General features: G+C 36.9%; 1 protein-coding gene across 1 annotated transcript; it reads right to left on the bottom strand.

Annotated features, from left to right (window-relative positions):
• Positions 1 to 19,468: 19,468 nt before the first annotated feature.
• LOC140894669 (uncharacterized) lies at positions 19,469 to 22,105 on the bottom strand. Its single transcript, XM_073303236.1, has 3 exons — positions 21,912 to 22,105; positions 21,490 to 21,614; positions 19,469 to 19,554 (listed from the first exon to the last, which is right to left on the bottom strand). Exons 1-3 carry the CDS (start codon positions 22,103 to 22,105, stop codon positions 19,469 to 19,471), a joined length of 405 nt encoding a protein of 134 aa, XP_073159337.1.
• Positions 22,106 to 22,655: the final 550 nt, after the last annotated feature.

Here is a 22,655-nt window from a genome sequence, read left to right as displayed (position 1 = left end):
AACTCCATTAAATACATGGCAGTCTGAAACAAAAAATATCAAATATGGATATTGTGATAAATAAAATTGTAGCAGAGAAGTATATGTGTGAACTTAGAGAAGGGAGAAAGAGAGCTTACATCTGAGATGCTACAAGTTTGATTGATGAAGTCGAGGTACTCGAGCAAGTTCAGGAACGTGGCATCAGCTATGGAAGGAAGATTATATAGAAACCCATGTGCAATATGGTTGGGACCATGTCTCACAATGGTTGACTTTGGGGTATATGAGTGGAATATGCCCAGACCCAAGTGATGGCCGCTTGGATGGCCGATCTCCGACATCGATTCTTCATGAGAGGAGAGGTATGCGATCAAAGTCGTAGAGAGCTTCTATTTTCCTTTGGATTGGGCCGAAGGATTGGGATCGGACTGGTAGGGATTTTCTCCTTGCCATGCGTGCTAGAAGTCTTGGCTTGTGGAGTAGTAGGAGATTTGGATTTCTTGGGAGTGTTTCTTAGGGGAACTTCCTTCTCTTTGGTAGGAAAGGAGGACCTTCATCTTTCTAGATAGTAGCGGTGGCCTTCGCTTGTTTTTTCTTAGATTAGAGGTAGTTGAAGCCGGCTATTTTTTGGGAATAGATGATGAAACCGCTAGCTTTCTCTTTCTTTTCGAGCTCGCGAAGGAATATGGAATTCATTACTCTAGTCCCTACAAAGATGAAAATATAAAAGAATGAGAAGTTTACAAGATGTAAGAAATTTTTCATCATAAAGTTTAAAAAATAAAGTAGCTACCGGCATCACCCTCCAACTTGAAACCAGCTGGGATAATATTAGCGTGGCATAAGAGATATTCGGATAAAAGGAGAGGAATTCTCAAACACATATCTCCCATTTTCCTAAGCATGCGAAGCTATGCATTGTTTTCCTTGAGGTTTTGGGAGGGTTAGGTTTATTCAAGGTAGGATACCACTTAGTGGTGCACTGCCACTCTGCAAGGGTTTGGATGAAGAACATGTTTTCATTTTTTCACATGACTAGGAGCACCTAAAAAAATTTTACGATTGGAACAATATGCCACATAAATGGACCTCTAATTTGATTGACCAAGGTTCAAGAAGTTGGGAAAAGTTGGCAATCCATCGGAAGGCCCAAGGAATGGATTAACATTGCGAAACTAAAAATGGTGCGAAATGCATTGGTGAGAACTTACCAATGTGCACTTGATAGCAACGACTAAGAGCATGGAAGAATTACCCGGGACGAGCTAAGTAAGGGAGATCTTCTGAGGATGGGATTATGATCTTGTGGGAGGTAGGAATGTGTACTAATGCCCTAAGGATGGGTTCGGAATTAGGATTAAGGATGGAGGTCAAGTGCCCAAACCAAAGGGTGTCGGCATAGGAAATGTTCATTGGCCGCTGGACATGATGAATTTCTTTTTCAGGACGACTGTGGCTTACATTTTCCTTGAATTTCTCGGGCTCACATGAATCACTAATTTCCCTGGTCTCACTAATCTCATCAGAATCACTACATTAAGATTAGGATGATTTTCAAGGGGAATGTATGGAACACAAGTAAAATCGACTTGCTAATTGGTAGAAAATAGTTACCGAATAGGTTTAAAAATGGAGAAAACAGAAATCTAATGAAAAAGTGAAGAAACCGAGTAAGTTGAGGCGAGATATATCCAACACGAATGATTTGATCTGAGAAAATAATCGAGCAGGTGTTGGGTAAATTATGAGGTGAGCCAAGGAGCTAGAGCGTGTAATCAAATAAATGGCGAAGCTGAGGTATGGTTGGGGCAGGAATACGAGAGGGCAAGGTTATGAAGGGGCGAGGGTGAGGCTGTGTAAGGTATAGGGCGAGGGCGAAGCTGAGGTATTGTAAGGGCGAGAATACGAATGGGCGAGGACGAAGGAAGGATGGCGATGGAGTGGATGTGAAAGGTAGAAGGCGAGGGTGAAGCGAAGGCGAGGCTACGAAGGGACGAGGGAGAGGCTGCGAAAGGTAGAGGGAGAGGGTGAAGCTGAGGAGTGGCGAGGGTTGAAGGGGTATTTTATCAAATAGGTGATAGGCGGAAATATGGAGGGAGAGGATGAATGGGTGAAGTGCGTGGGTGAGGGTGGCGAGGCATTGGGCGAGGGTGAGGTGCTGTATAATGGGGCGAGACAGTAGTGGGTGTTGAGTTAAGGACAAGGGGCGAGAGTTAGGCTGTGAAGGGTGGGCGAAGCTTATGGGTGGAGTAGGCAAAGGGCAAGCCTGGGGTGGGAATAAGAGAAGGAAAATAAAAATGAAGGAGAATGTTGGGTAATTATAGAGAAAGTATGGGTGAGATCCCATCATTAAAAATTCATAAGTGGAGGGTAATAGATGGACCTAGAGATTACTGAAAGCTTCTACAAACAATCATTCACCTTTGTGTTATTTCAAATAGCTCTGTCAAATGAATAATGTTCACAATATATGGTAAAGAATTCAAAATTTTAATTCATAAACATGGAATATATATTGCACTTAGCCTCTAAAAATTAATCGATTTCATCATTAATATATATACTTGAAATAAAATAATTAATAAAAGGATAACCTTATCAATTTATGTTATAAAACTTAAAAATGTAGTGCATTTAATAAAAAAATGAAGTTTAAAAAGCAATGCCTTTAATTTATACGTTTAAATTATAACAATTTTGTTATCATAATGTTTCCAACTTACGAGAAAAAATTTATCAAACAGGCATCATGCCTCGCCCCACCTTAGATGGCCATCAAATAGGATGGGGTGGGGCAACCCAAACTCAACACAGACCATCACAGGTTGCAGATTAGACAGATCACCTTACCAAAAATTAAAACTATGTAAAAAAAAACATGCCAAAAATACATACATAAACAATTATAAATATTATACATTTTTATAAATTCATAAACCATTATAAATAATGATACCCCCGAGTGGGCCCATCACATGCTTGAGCCCAATGGAGGCCCATGAACCAAGGACTAAAATTCGAGTGTCATTCTAAGGGGTAGGGTTAGTTAATTGGGGTAAGTATTGAAGATGTTGGCTCCCAAGGCCTGAAAGAGATCCCTATTAAGTTGGACCCTAGCCATGGGGGTCTTTAGGATGAGTCAAGATATTGTCGACTCGGAAATTAAATCTCTAATTTCCATATATTTCCAAATAATATTTTCACAAATTCAAAATTAAAATCTCAAATTCCGTAATTAATAATATTAATATTTTCAGGGCCTTACAATTCCTCCCCTCTAAGGAATGATTTCGTCCTCGAAATTGCATTCAATCGTACTACTGAATCTCGTAGACTGTAAAACTGACTGAAGTAATTCTTACTTTAATTTTGTGAGCTCTTGATATATATTCTTATATCATATCTTGTCTTCTTTCTGATCAAAATCTATATCGGTTATTCTGATTAACTCAAAGCCTTATTAGTTTCTGCTTAATCTGTTTGAAGTTCACAGGCAAGAGTCTAGCTGATGTTCTTCAGCTTATACACAAGAATCAAGTCTCGTCTATCAGATAAATCTATATAGAGTATACATCGATAAGTTAGATTACTAACTTCATCTAGAATACTCTTCATCAGATCACTTCTAGAATCTCTTTCTGAATCAGATATTTCTCCGGAAAGAAATTCATTGATGAACACTCTGTTCAAGCTTCAAACTCTGTATCTGTTAGGATCGAAATATTAGTAGAGGGGGAGGGGGGGGGGGGGTGAATACACAATTAAAAATTTGCGGGTTCTTCAATCTGATTTGTAAGAATCAGACGAAAGTTTTGTTGCTTAAAACTTTTGATCTGCTTGAAAGTTCTGAGAAAGTCAGGCGAAAGTAATCTTCCTCACAGATTGAATGATTAATAATACTAATGCAGATGAAATGAAATAAGTGCAGTAAAGAGATAGAGTTGTTTTTGGATGTTCAGAGATGAATTCTCCTACGTCACCCCGTCTTCTGTTTCCAGAAGGATTCCGCTAGAAGACTTTGACTTATACAATCTCTTTGTACAAATCCAATCCAATCAATCCTTTGAAAGGAACTCCTAGCAATACTCTTACTCGAAGCAGAACAAATTTTCTACTTAGAGTTTACAAAGTGAAGAAACAAAGTATGCTTCGGTAGTTTTATCTGAGGATCTGTAGCTTTGATCTGGATTGATTTGAAGAGTTTCTTTGAGCTTTGATCGATCTGTAGTGTGTTCTAACTCAGAGTATCGAGACTTTGATCTGATGAAGTGGGTATCTGAGTTAGTGTGTTGAGTGAAGGCTTTTTGACTTTGATTTTTGATTGCTTGTCATTTTTCACTCTTGGTCTCGTTTCTTGAATCTTCGAAATGCTAGAATATTTATAGTCTTCAAAAGTAGCCAGTGAGCCGCCAAAAATTTTTGATATTGGGCCGCCAGCATATCTCAATAAATAGCTCACAAATCTTTACTTTAAAACATAGGCCGATCAACGTTCAAAATCTTATTAAATGATTTTGTTGTTTTCTCCAACGATCTTAGCAACGGATACTTAAGAGTGAGGCTTCCATCTGGTTGATGACTATCGGACCTTGTTTCAAACGATCTGGTGCAATAAGATATATTTCTTGTGGAGTTTGATCCGTATCTTGATTTCATTACAGAACTTTGATCTGGTAACCTTTTTATATTGAAATCTTTAACCTTTAATATTTGACGAGTCCGATTAGTTTATTTACTTGGTTTTGTTTTGACTTTGTTATCACCAAAACTCTAGAGTTTGATCTCCAACAATTTCCCCCTTTTTGGTGATGTCAAAACCAAGTTAATATTCGGATAAAAAATATGATGAAGACGATAGATCGAAAATCTTTTCCAAAAGTTTCTGTCATAGATCAAATAATAATTTTAGACAAAATAAATGTCAAAATTTAATTTCTCAGATGATTCCTTGACTTGATCTGCTTGACTTTGCTTTTCTTCTGATCTGAAATTTTTTACTTCTTTCCCTTGCCTTTGGCTCTTGTCGAGGTAACCTTTTCCCCCTTTTTGGCATCACCACCCTCAGATAAAAGGCCGAGAATAACCGTGAGTTGGGTACCAAAGGTGTCATGAATCTGCTTGTTGTGAGCTTCAGTGGAGGCAGTAAGACTTTCAAGTTTCCCAAGAATATTGATGTTAACATGTTGCTTTCGAATGTTCAAGACAGATTCACTGATGTTATTCACCATTGCAGCACATGTGACTTGAAATCACGAAGTTCAGTAGAAGTTTGCATCTGATTAGCTTGCAATTCATCGACTATAGTAGATAGCTGAGTGAGTGAATTAGTCAAGAGTTGATCTGGTCTGACATTAATCGGATGAGAGGAAGAAGGCTCAGTGACGTCAGAGGAAGTAGAAGCACAAATTTGAAGCAGTGAGGCAGGAGCAACAGCAGGCTTAACAGAAACATCTTTCATTAAGGCAGATGACTTATCTGATTGAGGGATAGATATCACGGTGAGAGTAGCAGATGGAAGATCCAACTTGTCCTTGAACATAATGGTAATTGGTCGGAGGATACTGTGAATAAGATCATCCCGAACTATCTTAAAGATAGGTGGAAAATCCATGACCAGATGTTCAGATGAGCTATCCTTCTAAGAGATGACAGACAAGTCAATACACTGTTCCTCTCTAGGAACAAATGGAACAAGAGCTGTATCCAAAGCAATGTCAGAAAATGCTGACTGAGTGTCAAAGGGAACATCTTCAGTGGATGAAATGAGATTCTCAATAAGTTGCGTATCAAGAGGAACAGACGCATGTTGCGGTATCTCCATTTCATCTTCATGAGAAAGAGGTGCCTGAGAGCTAGATTGCTCAGTCTGTTGTGCTTGCAAGAGTTGATTTCCTGAAGAATTTTCAATGTGAGATGTGGTTAATGGTTCTTGAGAAAAGAGGACCACATCTGATTGTTCTGCAGGGACAACTTCAATGATCATGGATTCTTCTGGAACAAAAGTATTCGTAGCTGATGAAATGTTTGAAGTGATTGGTTCGGCAGATAGAAAAAATTCATCCATCAGGGATTGTTCATCTGTATCAGACAGAGGAGCCGAATATGAAGGTTGAGCTCTGACTGGTGCTTCTAATGGAAATTCTTGTCTCATGAGTTGAGCATTTGTTGTCATCAGATTAGCATCGTTCTCCAGTTGGTTAAATGCGGCGGTCTTATCAAAGATATCCAGACTAATTGGATCAAACTTTTCTCTCTGTGTTCGAATGAGGTGACGAAGAGTGCTTTCTTGTAGCCTAAGTTGAAAAAACTCTCTTCTGTTCAAGGCTCGAGACACACATTTAGTTTCAGCCCATTCAAGGATTTTATTTTAAAGTTCTGCAATCTTGTCCAGTGTGTTCAATTCCTTGATGTTTGAAAAATGATCCTCAGTCCGATGAAAGACCCATTTATCAAACGACTTCATTTTTAAATCCACATTTTTGATAATGTGTTCAGCAGTCAGATCAATAATCCTTTGAATGTTTGACAGTAGATTTGGTACATCATCAGGCTGTTTGAAGAATCCAGACTGAAGCTTGGAAATATTGAGCTGAGTCACCGGTGGAACAATATTTTCTACCAAAGAGAGAGGAGTAACTGGAATTGGTGCAGGTGGGATAGGCAGTGGGATCCGAGGAAGAGGCCTGACTATTCTTCTTCTTTTCTGCGGATGAGGTGAGATAATAACAGCTGGAGTAATTTGATCTGATTCAGAAGATTCGGACTCAGATGAATTAATCAAAACTTTTCTCTTTGCTGTAGTCTTTCTTCTGGGAACTGATCTTCTTCGAGGCGAAGCTTCCTTGGTTGTTGTGATGGCCAAGGACTTGGATTCATCCTCGAGCATTAAATCTTCAATCTCATCCGAGTGAGATGAACCACACTTGAAAATAATTAGCTATTTAGCTTTGTATACATATATGGCTCTTGCATTTAAGGTTTTGTGTGGATGAAGTGCAGACGAGGGTCCCATATGGACATTCAGATCATTCAAGATATCTTCGATCTGAACTGCAAATCCTTGAGATTGTTCTGTAGGTGCAGTTATCATAGCAGATAGAATATTGAACAGAACAACTGACCAATTTACGGTAATACCAGCAGAGATAGCAGCCATAACATCAAATTTTTTAGATGTAATTGCATCGAAAGAACCTGCTTTGGCCAGAAGGGATTTGGCTACAATATCGTGCAGAATCCTGAATTCCATCTTCGATTCCTTCTTCTTCCAAGGAATGCAGACTGGTTTGTTTGTCAATGAGTACATGCTTTTCATCTGCTTCTTTGTTTCAGCAGAGATTGATGAAAAATCAGTGATTCCCTGTCTTGGCAAATCAAATGAAGAAGTGAAAAGGGTAGATGTAATGCGGACAGATTCTCCACCAAGAGTTGCATAGATGGAGTCTTCTTCAAATTTTGTCGTCTGGAAGAACTTGGGTAGGGCTTGTTTGTAAAGCAATTTCCCGCCTTCGAGAAATTTCCGTAGCCCAGACGCTTCAATTGTTCCGAACATATCCACCATTCCTTGATCGTTTAGATTTATATGATGTGAAAATCGATGAGAAGAACGTTTTGGGTAATGGGCATCATCTCTTTTCTGCAAAATCGAAGAATAAATGCGAGTAGTCTGTTCATTGCGAAGAAAAAACAGATTAGGGCTCAGAGAATGCGAAGTGTTGAAGAGGCAACTTCTCCGATAAGTTTTAAGAAATTAAGCACGTGGCAGATGACGTAATCATTAATTCAAATTCAAAAAGAGATGCCGTGGAAAGTTTTATTCATGCGACAGATAAAATAATATTTTAATAATTTATCAAGAATCGTAAACGACAGAAATCCCTTATAAGAAGACCGCTCGGATGTAACTTCTGAGTATCCTCTTTCATAATCAAATCATAAAATCAGATAAAGAAAATGAGTTCTCATCTGTCTGTCGAGGAGTTCAAGGAAGAACTTCAGGAATTCATCATGAAGTGGGTGATGCGACTCTGGTTCAAAGTGGAAGAAATCTGGATGTATCATCAGGCGTTGTTTCCTCCACACAAGTATGAGGATGTTTGCGAGCTTGAGGATTGCAAGGAAAAGTACATGGAGTTGCTGGGTGCCATAAGCGTTGAGGAGATCCTCTCGAATCAGGGTGTTTCCTTTCTGATGTACAGGAAGGAAGTGAAGGTCCTTACTCATCTGATAATGCAGGTGGTACAAGGGTAGGTGTTTTGATCCGGTCGTGCTGGAGTGGTTGAACGTGTGGAGTTTGGATGCTGATGTGAGAAAGAGGGTCTGGGGGCCAATGAGGCAAAATCTAGGAGATTTAGTATGAAGAATGTAATGTAACACCTTTGTTTTTTTGCAATGAAGTTATGATTATCTCCTATTTGTGTTTTGTGTGTGCAATTGAAATCTGTTAAAGTAAACACAATGCTTAAGGAATCGTAACCAATATCAAAATAGAAATTAAACTGTCCAGATGAAAGTTCAGATAGACGTTTCATCTTTAGTCGGATGAAAGATTATTCCCTAAAAATAATAAAATCAAGTTTTTTAAACGCATGGTCAGAAAGTAATGATTCAATCAGGATTCTATCTGAAAAGCAGATATGCATAGAATATCATGACAAACAGTGATTGGACATAATGCGTTTGAAATTAAGAGAATGACTGTTCATTTTCTTGCATAGAAAAATTAAAGGCATTTAAATAAAGTTAATAAATGTAAGAATCTCAGGAAGGATTATCACGATCTAGGCAGATCAAATTGAATTTCCTGTAATAAAGGAGTAGAAGTTGATTGGACATTCAAAGGAGCTGAAGCGGCTGATGTCCTGTCATTTATTGCTCTGTCCCTATAAAAAGCAAAGTTACAAAGCACTAACAACATATAATTCAAAACATTAAGAGTAAATGGCAAGTAAGAATAATAGCACCGTTGTTCTATCTATTGAACAAGAAAATGAAATCCGGAAGGATTTGTACAGAAGGAGGGTGTTTGAGAGAGGAATGAGATGTGGAATTTCCTTGATTCCCTTTGCTGTCGTCGTCTTCCCAATCCTCCTCCGTTGACTCCTGCAATGCGTCGTCGAATTTGTGCTAAGATGCAGTGGTGTAAGTTCATGCTGGGTACTCAAAATACTAGAGATGTCTTGAAGTCCTCTGGAGTTCGGCTTGTCATTCTCCTCACAGAGCGAGATGAAATGCAGAATATTTGCTTTGAGGATGACGTCTGCAATGGTCAAGGCTCTCTAAGTGCTTGGATGATCAACTGGAGCCGAGAGATACGTAGTAGAATAGATCTTGCTCGAGTAGCTTATGAGGCAGATGAGTGAAATGTAATAAGTTATATATTTTTCATCTGTTAAATGTACTGAAATGATCAGATATTCCCCCTAAACATGTGCTTAATTTAATCAATATCAATTAAACCAAGAACATTTCGAAAATAAGAAAATTTAGTGTCGGGTAATGGTTTGGTGAAAATATCGGCAACTTGAAAATCGGTTGAAACATGTTCCAGACGAACATCTTTCTTTTGAACATGATCTCGGATGAAGTGGTGAGGAATATCAATGTGCATTGTTCTGGAATGTAGAACTGGATTGTAAGTGATAGCTATTGCACTTGTATTATCACAGAAGATTGGTGATTCAGATGAATTAACACCGTAATCTCTGAGTTGCTGTTGAATCCAGAGCAATTGTGCACAACAACTTCCAGCGGCTAAGTATTCTGATTTTGCTGTAGATGTGGCAATAGATGTTTGTTTCTTACTGAACCAAGAAATAAACCTGTCACCAAGAAATTGACAAGTCCCACTTGTGCTTTTACGATCAATTCTGCAACCTGCATAGTCTGTATCTGAGTAACCAATAAGATTAAAACTAGAATCTTTTGGATACCATAATCCAACATTCTGAGTTCCCTTAAGATATTTTAGGATTCTCTTTGCGGCAATATAGTGAGATTGCTTCGGATCAAATTGAAATCTTGCACATAGACCGACTGAGAACATTATATCTGGTCTGCTTGCTGTCTGATAGAGTAAAGATCCTATAAGTCCTCTGAATAGAGTTTGATCTACTGAAGGCCCAGCTTCATCTTTGTCCAGTTTGATTGAAGCACTCATTGGGGTACTAGCAGCAGAGCAATTCTCCATTTCAAATTTCTTCAGAAGTTCTTTTGTGTATTTGACCTGGTTAATGAATATTCCCTTTTCCATCTGTCTGACTTGAAATCCCAGAAAGAATGTTAGTTCTCCCATCATACTCATCTCGAATTTGTCCTGCATCATCTTAGAAATTTTTTTGCATAATTTGGGGTTAGATGACCCAAATATGATATCATCAACATATATTTGTACTAATAAAGTGTGATCGCCTATGACAAACTTAAAGAGAGTTTTATCTACAAAGCCAATAGTAAAACCATGATCATTAAGAAAAAGAGAGAGAGTGTCATATCAAGCTCGTGGAGCTTGTTTTAACCCATATAGAGCTTTATCCAGTTTGAATACATGATCTGGATAAGTTTGACTTTTGAATCCTGGGGGTTGTTCTACAAACAGTTCTTCTTGAAGAAGACCATTGAGAAATTCACTTTTAACATCCATCTGGAATACCTTAAAATCCTTGAAAGCAGCATAAGCAAGAAAAATTTGAATAGCTTCAAGTCTAGCTACAGGAGCAAAGGTTTCATCAAAATTAATACCCTCTTCCTGTCTGTAACCCTGTGCTACTAATCGTGACTTATTTCTTACTACATTACCACTTTCATTGAGTTTATTTTTAAATACCCATCTAGTTCCTATTATAGATTTATCTGAAGGTCTAGGAACTAAATTCCAGAAAGAATTTCTTTCGAATTGATTCAATTCATCTTGCATGGCTTCCATCCAATTACTGTCAAGAAGAGCTTCTTCTACTTTCTTAGGTTCTATATGAGAAATAAAAGCAGCATGCATGAAATCATTAATCATCTGACCTCTGGTTCTCAAAGGTGCAGATGGATTACCTATTACCAAGTTTGGTGGATGAGTCTTGGACCATCTGTAATTTGGACCAAGTTGATCTGTGTTCCCTTGTTGATCTTGATCATTGTGATGTTCTGTGTTTGTTGGAATATCATTGTTAATTGGTGGTTCTTCTGGTATCTGTTCCTCAATTTGAGCTGGTTCAAAAGGAATTATGATCTGAATATCTTATTCATCTTCTGAGTCAAGCTTTGTATCTTCTATTCTGTTACTGAGATCATTTAAACTTGAAGATTCATCAGTAACAGATCTTTCATAAAAAACAACGTGTATTGATTCTTCAACTATTAGAGTTTTAATATTAAATACTCTATAAGCTTTACAAACAGATGAGTATCCAAGAAACAAACCAGCATCTGATCTGACATCGAGTGCAGTCAGATGAGTCTTACCATTGTTGTGAAAGAAACATTTGCAACCAAATACCTTGATGTATGATATCACTGGAACTTTACCATACCAGATCTCATAAGGTGTTTTTCCAACTTTCTTATTAATCATTGATCTGTTCTGAGTATAAAAAGCTGTATTTACAGCCTCTACCCAAAACTTTTGTGAAATACCTGAATCAGCAATCATTGTTCTAGTAGCTTCCTTTAGAGTTCTATTTCTCCTTTCTGCAACACCATTTTGTTGTGGTGTTCTAGCTGCAGAGTACTCATGCTTGATTCCATGATTTTCAAGATAAGTAGACAGAGTTTGATTTGTAAACTCGGTTCCTCTATCACTTCTAATTTTGTCAATCGCTTGTGATTTCTCATTTTGAAGTCTTAAAAGAAGTTTAATCAATTGGGTGGCAGTTTGATCTTTAGATTTTAAAAATATTTCCCAAGTAAATCTTGAGAAATCATCAACAATAACCAGGGTGTATTTCATTCCCCCTAAGCTCATTACTGGAATAGGACCAAAAAGATCCATGTGCAATAGTTCTAAGATTTTGGAAGATGATTTACATCCTTTGTTTTTAAAAGTTGATCTGATCTTCTTACCTAGTTGGCAGGCAGAACAAATTTTATCTTTTGAAAACTCGATTTTAGGCAGACCTGTAACCAATTCATGTTTACTCAGATTGGCTATAGCTTTAAAGTTCAAGTGATTTAGTCTTTTGTGCCATAACCAATGTTGGTTCATCTTTGATGCTATCACGCAGACTGAAGTGATTGGTTGATCCGACCAATTAACTTTATAGGTGTTTCCATTTCTTTCTCCTGTCATAATGATTAGTCCAGATTGATCTTTTACAGTGCAGGTGTGCTTTTGAAGTTCCACACAATAATCATAGTCACATAATTGACTAATACTAATCAGATTATACTTTAAATTCTTTACAAGTAATACATCTTTAATGTGAATATTTCCATGAATAAGCTTACCCTTACCCATGGTTGTACCTTTAGAATTATCTCCAAATGTAATCTTAAGTCCTGGTCCTGGTGTATATTCAGATAGCATTCTTCTGTCTCCTGTCATATGCCTTGAGCATCCACTATCTAGGTACCAGACGGTTTGCTTGATCAATTCGCCCTTGTTTTCCTACAAAAAGAAAATAAAATAACTTTGGTCCCCATTCCTACTTGGGTCCACACTGGATTAATCCCTTTGGAATCCATACTTGGATTATCCTAACAGTCTTTCCATGATGTTGTCCTTTGGGAATTATAAATTTATATGATGATTTTTGTGCATTGTGCTGTGTGTGCCAAGTGTTGTGATCAGATAGATTATTCCTATTTGACTTCCAATACTTTCTATAGAGCTGTTAGAATGTGGTTTATGTTGAGTTGGTGAAGTTCTTTGTCTTTCAGAACCATTTCTAGACCAATTTGATCTAGGTCTAGTCCATCCTGACTTAGATTTGTCTGACTCAACATATCCCAGCCCTCTGTGTAAGAGTTTGCTCTGATGAGGTATTGAATATGTCATAGGAATCTCTGGTTCATATATCGTGCTGGATCTCACAAACTTCAGATACTTGGAGCTGTTATTTTCCAGACACGATTGAGTGGTTGAAATAGATGAACTTCCTTTATTTGTGCTATAGCCTAAGCCGGATTTATCACCAGCTTGCTTTTGCATTTCTGTAAGTTTATCTAAGGATATCGATGCTTTATTCCAAGAGTTTACTAGATCTGTTAATCTCGGATTTTCAGATAAAGTTTCTTGCAGCTTACTTCTCATATCATTGTTCTCAGTTATTAACAAATTTATCTGAGCCTTTAGACTGTCTGATCTAGTATACTCATTTGAGTTACTTTGATCTGACTTATCTGTTGTGCCCTTTTCATTTGTTTTGACTTCATCGAACTTGTGAGATAGTGTGCGATATTCAATAACCATCTCATTTAATGCATTTATAAGATCTTCCATACTAAATTCATCAGAAGTAAATTCAAGTACCTCTCCATCGTCTAGAATGTCAGAGTTATTAGTCATAAGGCATTTGACAGCTTCTTCTTCACTTTCACTTGACAATGTCTCTGAGTCAGATGAAGTGGAGTCTGATTCTGCCCATTTTCTATTACTTTCATCTGCTAACAGAGCTTTTTGTTCTTTCTTTTTGCTAAATCTCTTTCTTTCTTCCCTTGAGTTCTTTTTGTAAAATGTTCTCTTTTCATCCTTCTTAGGTTTGGTGAAATCGGCTATAAAGTGTCCTTCTTTTCCACAGTTGTAACAAGCTCGATTTTCTTCAGATGGTTCTTTTGATTTGAAGTTTGATCTGTTTGCTCTTTGGAAGTTATTATGATTCTTCCTCATGAATCTTCCAAACTTTTTGACAAATAGTGACATTGCATCGCTACTGATTTGTTCTGCAGTCTTGGTTACAGAAGTTTCATCTGCTGCAGTGAGAGCTTTGGTAACTTGTGATGTTGATGTGTCTTCCTCAGTTCCAACTCCTAGCTCGAATTCATAAGCTTTAAGATCTGCAAATAGATCATGTAGTTCGATCTTATTGAGATCTTTGGATTCCCTCATAGCGATTGTCTTTACATCCCATTCTCGTGGTAGAGCTCTCATGACTTTGAGTGCTACTTCACGATTGCTGTAACTCTTTCTAAGTGCATTCAGCTCGATCATGATACTACTGAATCTTTCGTCAAATTCATTCATAGTTTCTCCTGGTTTCATCTTGATATTGTCAAACTTTTGAATGGCCACCATGAGTTTGTTTTCCTTTGTTTGATCATTTCCTTCACATAGTTGAGTGAGCTTTTCCCATATTTCTTTGGCAGTAGTGCAACTTTTGATTTTTCTAAACATGTTTTTGTCCAGAGTTTTGTATAGAATGTCTCTGGCGACATTGTCAAGATTGGCTTTCCTTTTATCTTCAGAAGTCCATTCAGATCGAGGCTTTTCTATCATCTGAGGAGCACCTTTAGTAATAGCAACATCAGTGTTGACTTTCATAATCTTCATTGGTCCATCTGTTACAACGAACCACATATCACCATCCAGTGCTGATAGATGTGTCTGCATATGAATTTTCCAGTCATCATAATCTTCTTTTGAGAACATAATGATTTTACTAAACAATGTCATAGCTAAAGATGCCATAGTTTAAGAGACGATTTAGGTGATAAGAAAGAACCTCTTTGATACCACTTGTTAGGATCGAAATATGTGTAGAGGGGGGGGGGGGGGGTGAATACAAAATTAAAAATTTGCGGGTTCTTCAATCTTATTTGTAAGAATCAGATGGAAGTTTTGTTGCTTAAAACTTTTGATCTGCTTGAAAGATCTGAGCAACTCAGATTGAATGATTAATAATACTAATGCCGATGAAATGAAATAAGTGCAGTAAAGAAATAGAGTTGTTTCTGGATGTTCGGAGATGAATTCTCCTACGTCACCCCTTCTTCTGTTTCCAGAAGGATTCCATTAGAAGACTTTGACTTATACAATCTCTTTGTACAAATCCAATCCAATCAATCCTTTGAAAGGAACTCCTAGCAATACTCTTACTCGAAGCAGAACAACTTTTCTACTTAGTGTTTACAAAGTGAAGCAACAAAGTATGCTTCGGTAGTTTGATCTGAGGATCTGTAGCTTTGATCTGGATCGATTTGAAGAGTTTCTTTGAGCTTTGATCGATCTGTAGTGTGTTCTAACTCAGAGTATCGAGACTTTGATCTGATGAAGTGGGTATCTGAGTTAGTATGTTGAGTGAAGGCTTTTTGACTTTATTTTTGATTGCTTGTAATTTTTCACTCTTGGTCTCGTGTCTTGAATATTCGATATGCTAGAATATTTATAGTCTTCAAAAGTAGCCAGTGAGCCGCCAACAATTTCTGATATTGGGCCGCCAGCATATCTCAATAAATAGCTCACAAATCTTGACTTTAAAACGTAGGCCGATCAACGTTCAAAATCTTATTAAATGATTTTGTCGTTTTCTCCAACGATCTTAGCAACGGATACTTCAGAGTGAGGCTTCGATCTGGTTGATGACTATCGGACCTTGTTTCAATCGATCTGGTGCAATAAGATATATGTCTTGTGGAGTTTGATCCGTATCTTGATTTCATTACGGAACTTTGATCTGGTAACCTTCGTATATTGAAATCTTTAACCTTTAATCTTGAACGAGTCCGATTAGTTTATTTACTTGGTTTTGTTTTGACTTTGTTACCACCAAAACTCTAGAGTTTGATCTCCAACAGTATCTATCATTCAATTTCTTACTCTGTTTAATCTGCTTTGTTCTTATTCGATACGGATCAATCTTCATATCTTCTGTCTTTTATCAAATCACATCTGATCTGATCGCCGTTACATCTGTAATACCGTCTCAACACAAAGAAATTCTGATTTTCTTCTAATCTCTTAATAAAAAACACAATCTCTATATCTATCAAATAAATGTTACTGTATCATAATAAGAAAGTGTCAAAAATCTGTCAACTAGTACCGAATCTAGCACTATAGTTCTGAGTATATCCTCGAAAATCTGGATAGTCATATCTAACAATCCATCGAGCGAAGGCTGGTATAATGCAATCACATACAACCAAACCCTCAGAACCTCTGAAAATCGATGCCACAAACTATCAAATCGATCTAATGTCTCTATCTCGACAATAGATTTCAATAATTCCTATAATTTCATCATATCACTAACTTCTTAACAACTATCAACTCATATCTATATTACAGCTAATACAGCGTATTTTTGAATCTGACGCAATCTACTTTAATACAAATCGCAAACTTGTGACGATTTGAGTAATTTCGAACTAAAATTTGTCAAAAAACTATTCTTGTTTCGACTCTAGAGTTGCTAAAATGTTTCATAGATCACTCGGTCTCTTCTTTTCTACTTCTATTACTGGAAATGTAGGTAACGAAAATTCAATTATGTCATGTCGGCATTTCATTTCCTGTCGCTAATACTAATTTCCAAGTAATCAAACACACATTCCAAACAACTGAATGGATATATAATCTGTTTTAATATGCCTCTTCTAGAATTTGATATCTCAGGTCTAGATTATCTGGTATAATCAAACGATTATTCATCTAAAAATCCTTTAACTCTGATCTGATGTCTTGTATCATATCTCAATATAGTATTCCCAACCGAATTGTTATCTCTTGATCTAATCTCAATGTTGCTTTAATCTTTCCAAACTAATCTAACGTAGTTTGGATTTGCAAAAATCCTGATTATTTGAGTATCTGTCTAGAAACTCAAGTACAAAACAAAATCCTTAATTAGTCGATCAAGCATTCATCTAATTTTTTTCTTTTGGTTTCTCAAGTTCTGGAAAAATAATACAATCAATCCATAACTCATGTTGGTACTCTGAATCAAAATTTCTATCAGTTACGAGCCAAAAACATCAAAATATACTGAATGTATACACCAAATTATCAACGAATCTTGAAATTAATTTTCAAATAAACTCACTCAAGTTGAGGTCATCCAAAGATCAAATATTCTGATCGACAAAATTTTCTAAGTGAAAACAACTCACTTGCATCTCAACACAAAGCGAGTGAATCAAATCAGACTCAAACAAAGAATAAGAGTCAATCAAGATCGATTGGGGTCGAATAACAAAACCTCAAAATCGATATCAAAAGATTCAAGAGTCATGATTCTATGATAAAATAGCTTCAGCAAAATCAAAGAGAAGGCTCAACTGTAACTGATTTTTCTTATCTTCATCAAATATCTCTAACTATTCACAATCAATAGTGATTGATCCATAATCTTATTCAGTACCCAAAATAATACGGAATCTTAAATTTTGGAACTCATACTATAAATTAAATACCCCAATTCAATTTCAACTCAATCTTATTTCTTCCAAACTGTAATTCAGCTTTTTCTGATTCAATTTGCTGATATCTTCTTTTTATAGTCTTTTACCAAGGTTAGAATATAGAAATTACAGCAAATAAAAGCTCAACATACAAATAATGTAAAATAATCAATTACTCAGCTATATTTGTATGCAATGCACCCAGATTCATAATGATGCAGGCAGATTAATCAAATATTATAATTACCTGCAGTCTCGTCATTTGGTGCAGTTTGAGCCCAGTTATCTGTAGATGCTTGTTGCCTAGGAGATGTATCTTCATTCTGATGTCCTCCTGATCCCCCTTGATTAGGACATACTCGAGAGAAATGCCCTACTTGATAGAAACGATGACACTTTCATGAAGTTCCTCGGCATTCATTGCTAGCATGTTTTCCTCCACAATGAGTGCAGTATTCACCGATATATTCTACCTTCTGACCCAAACCAAATTTTCTCGGTCCACTAGAGCTAGAGGAACTGCTAACATACCTCTTGAAATGTTGTCTCCAAAGCTTTAACCACTCTTTAGCACTGCTACTACTACCTCCTGCCTCATATCTGCTCTGTGACGACAATGGCGGCTGAGGTTGCGATTGTACCACATACTGAGGCATGATTGAACTTTCCTTCTGTCTAATAAAACCAGCTTCATCTGTTTTAGCCCTGTCAATTGCTTCTGCCAGATTATTCGGTAGCTCCGCATTTATCCAAGCGTAAATTTCCGGATTAAGGCCATTGATAAACATATTAGTTTGGACTTCCTCATCATCAACCACGGGAGGAACAAATCGGAGTAAGTTAAAGAATTTAGCAACATAGCTCTCAACAGTCAAATTTCCCTGCTGCAGATTAACAAATTTTGCTGCTCTATCTTCTCTAAAAGATATCGGAATAAAATGCTGACAAAATTCAGTCTGGAATACCTATCAAGTAAGTGAACCTCGGTTCTCCAGACTTTGTTTTGTCGCAAACCACTAGCTTCTTGCTAAATATTGAAGTTGGTATACGATTAGCCTGATTCTAAGTTCATCAGAGTAGTCCAAAGATTCGAACAAGTGATCAAGATCTTCTAAACAAATTTCACAAGTAATGGAATATTCTGAACCATTCAAAGTTGGCGGATGATATGTCTGAAATCGCTCGAATAGCACTTCCATCGGTGTGAGGGTAGTATCCATCGATTCAAAAGGATTACTACAATACTGTCTTGTTCAGTCTGAGGTACTTTCTTCACTTGAGAAGTACTGTTCTATTCAATCTGGGGTGCTTACTTCACCCGAAGAACCTTACTTACTTTAAAACAAAATCTATAAGCAACAAAGAGATTATACTATTCAAATCGGTAAAACATATATATAATTTCATGATTTTTCATATAACACATTCTTATAATTTCTCATGTTATTCAAAGAAAACATGTTTACAAGGAATTCAAATATTCATGTGAATTCACATAATCAGGTAAACACGTAAACATATAAGCATATAACTTCTTTAATCAATAAATCATACTCACATACAAAGTATCAAAGTAAGTAAAGCATCAATCATGCAATACTATAAATGCATGCGACTCAATCTACCCCGCTCAACTTCAATCTTAGTCCAAGAACTTAGGCTCTGATACCACCTGCTGTGGGGACCTCGGGTGATAATCTCATATTCACAATAATTCGGTCTAACAATTTAGGTTTAATTAATAAGAAATATTAAATCTGAATATTAATCTAAGTAATAAAAACCCAAAAATAATCTAAGACAGTTGGCGACGTGAAACCATACATTTGGCGACGCAAAATCACGTCGCGAAAAGAATTTTTTTTTTAAACTAAGGGCCTCTCTCGAGCGAGCACTGCTCGGGACAAGGTCAAAATTGTAACGTCCCAATTTTTACAATCGGAGCGTTACTCAAACATACATACTTAAACATTTGGGGAAAAATAAAACTTTGCAAAAGCATCATCTTGTTTATTAAAAAGGAGCGTATTAAAAATGATAAATAATGAAATAGAATCTAAAAGTCTTTGCCAAACATGGCCATCAACATAAAATTTAAAACTTGTTTTCCCACCAAAACATAAAATTTTTTTAAACAAAACTCATGCAATAACATTCGCACTCATGCATAGCCCGATGGACAGATCTCTGCCTCTTCTTCATGTCCGCCCACATAGTCATCAATGAATGCATCAACATCATCGTTACCTGCACCATTCAAGTATAGTGAGTCTAAAGACTCAGCAAAAAAATGCATAAAAAGGATCTTTCTAAATTTTAAAAGAGAAAACATTAACTTAAGCTTTCATACAATAAACATGACTTTGTTGTAGCCATAACATAAATAATATTTGGGTGATGAATTATGAGTAGTGTGGCAACCGTCATAATGAGCCATTCATAATTTCCTGTTGATCAACAAGCATATGGCATTACCCCCGTAAACTTTCATTCTTTGGATAGCCGCTTCAGAGCTCATCCCGAAGTGCATACCCCGTGTAATCCATCCCATGTGCCATGTTTGGATAGCCACTCCAGAGCTCATCTCGAATTGCATAAACCGCATAATCACCACAAGACGCATAAATCATCAAAATATTTTTTACATTCTTAAAAGAATGTGCTTTAGCATTGGCTTAAGATGAAGATGAGGAAACAATGAGCGTAACGGACTAGGGGGACTATCAGTTCTAGTTTCCCCTTATTTGCGAGACGCCCTTTCCAAGCGCAATGGGATCCTTTATCCTAGTTGGAGGATAAATTACCAAATGTACCAAAGCATTCATCTATCATATCATTTCGTATCAATGTAAAATCATGATCATGAACTTCTCATGATGCTAACATTCTTATAAACTTCAATTCATTTCATGAGATTTTAGTTTTTCATAAGAAAATCACATAACATGCAATACATAACTGGACCGATCCACGTGAGGCATTCCGTCCATCCCGAACATTAGAAACTTGAAACTTTTTCTACAAACATTCTTAAAAATAATTAACATACATTAAAATATCAAAATCATAATTTTTGGGACCCTAAAATATGAAAAATAGGATGGGGATTTCGAACCTGCGGCGCGGGCGCGCAACTTGCACGCATGACTACGTAACTTTGGCGGGGCCACGCAGCTTTGTAGTGCGGGCGCCCTGGTACGCAGATATGTGCTGCTCATGCGCGGCCGTGCTATTTCTTCAGCGCGGGCGCGCCGTTGCGACCCTTCCTTCTAAAATTCACTTTTTCTGCACATTTTCTGAAACCTACGATGTTTGGAACAGTTTTCTATCAAAAATATCTTTCAACATCATAAAAACTTTTTTAAAGAAGCATACCCAAACTCCAATAAATTCAAAAGATCTTTCATCAAAAACCTTCCTTCAAACTTTTGCCCAAAAATCTGATTTATTACCTTCAACTCAATCAAAACTCAAATGACTTGAACCGAACACATCAGGAATGCTTCACGTATCACAATCAAGAATAATACTCATGAATTTTCCCAAAGAAAATTCATAGATAATCAATCAAAACACTTAGGGTTTTACCTTGAAAATACATATATTCTTGAATGAGTTTCAAAATCAGTAAAAACTTGCCTGCATTTATTGATTGGAATTAACCTGAGCGGTAGGACGATCTATCCTCGAGCCTCTGAAGAACCCTAGTATTGATGCTACGTTTGAGAGAGAGAGAGAGATTTTAGAGAAAAAGACAACGTTCAAATGAGAGAAAAGAGAAGAAATTCTGAACTCTTAAACCGTTTTGTGACTAATGGGCTCCTAACACGGCCCATTAGTTACAATGAAAAGCCCCTTTAAAATTTTACTCTTCTCTCAATAAATAAAATACACTGCATCCCATCAACTTTATTTTAAAATATTTTCTTAACTCTTTCCAAGGCTAGGCTCGTCCCTAAGATCCAAAATTAATACCAACCTGAAAACTTTAAAATCATGCATATCACATAACATTTCAGACATTACAATAAATCACATAATTTCACATAACAATTAAATATTTTTAATAACATGCATTAAATCATATAATTTTATTAATTAATCGTGATTAATCTAGTAAACTTTTTGGACCTTACAACTCTACCCTCCTTAAAAGAATTTCGTCCTCGAAATTCGACTTACCAAACAGTTCAGGATAGCGTGCTGGCATATCCTGCTCGGTTTCCCATGTAGCTTCCTCAACCAACTGGTTGCGCCATAGGACTTTCACCATTGGAATCTCTTTGTTCCTCAACCTACGAACTTGCCTGTCCAAGATTTAAACAGTCATCTCCTCGTAGGACAAGTCTGGCGTCCATTCAACTTGCTCATGGCGAATAACATGAGAAGGATTCGCCACATACTTCCTTAGCATGGATATATGGAAGACATTGTGAACACCCTCCAAGTTTGGCGGTAGAGCTACTCGGTAAGATCGAGCCCCAACTTTCTCTAGGATCTCGAAAGGTCCTATATATCTTGGACTCAATTTACCTCTCTTTCCAAATCTCATAACTCCTTTCCATGGTGACACCTTCAAAAATACATGGTCACCTACTTCAAACTCCAAATCTCGACGCCGCTGATCGGCATAACTTTTCTGTCGACTTTGAGCTGTCAACATTCTATCTCTGATCTTCGCTATTACATCTACTATCTGAATCACTATTTTTGGCCCCAAAACAGCTCTCTCTCCAACTTCATCCCAGTGTAAAGGAGTTCTACAACTTCTCTCATACAATGCCTCATAAGGAGCCATGCCAATAGTTGCTTGAAAACTATTGTTGTAAGTAAACTCCACTAAAGGAAATTTTGACTCCCAATTACCTCCAAAGTCGATCATAAATGCCCTCAACATGTCTTGGAGTATCTGAATTAATCGTTCTGACTGACCATCTGTGTGAGAGTGTAAAATTATGCTGAAATCTATCTTCGTTCCCAAACCTCGGTGTAAACTTCCTCAAAAATTCGAGGTAAACTTAGGATCTCTGTTAGATACTATCCTCGCTGGTACTCCATGTAATCAGACAATTTCCCGAATGTACAGCTCTGCATACTGATTCATTGTAGTAACCCAGATTCCATTTTAAGATAATGATATGTTAAACATGATTAAGGGTTAGTAATTAACCAATTCCAGGGCATAATTGGACTTCAGAATTACCAGAGGGATCGCTGCATATAAGGGAGATAGCAAGTTCCACTTTCCATGCTATGATATGGCATATAATTTTAAATGTGGCAAAACATGAATAAGGAGTCCTTATTTGGTAAAAATAAGTGGAAAATCAGCTCCGGAACGTCCGAAA

This window comes from Henckelia pumila, chromosome 1 (genome assembly GCF_033568475.1).
Source record: "Henckelia pumila isolate YLH828 chromosome 1, ASM3356847v2, whole genome shotgun sequence".
Classification (NCBI taxonomy): domain Eukaryota; kingdom Viridiplantae; phylum Streptophyta; class Magnoliopsida; order Lamiales; family Gesneriaceae; genus Henckelia; species Henckelia pumila.
The sequence above is the reverse complement of the archived record's forward strand: the minus strand, read 5'-3'. Positions and strand labels throughout refer to the sequence as shown.

Excerpts from the sequence above, each read along its gene's own strand:
- LOC140894669 (XM_073303236.1), bottom strand. The coding sequence starts at position 22,105 with ATGGCTCCTTATGAGGCATTGTATGAGAGAAGTTGTAGAACTCCTTTA. Across the intron at positions 21,615-21,911 it reads CAGCGGCGTCGAGATTTGGA|GCAAGTTCGTAGGTTGAGGA; the intron begins GTTTGAAGTAGG and ends AATCTTGGACAG. Across the intron at positions 19,555-21,489 it reads ACGCTATCCTGAACTGTTTG|GTAACGATGATGTTGATGCA; the intron begins GTAAGTCGAATT and ends TGAATGGTGCAG.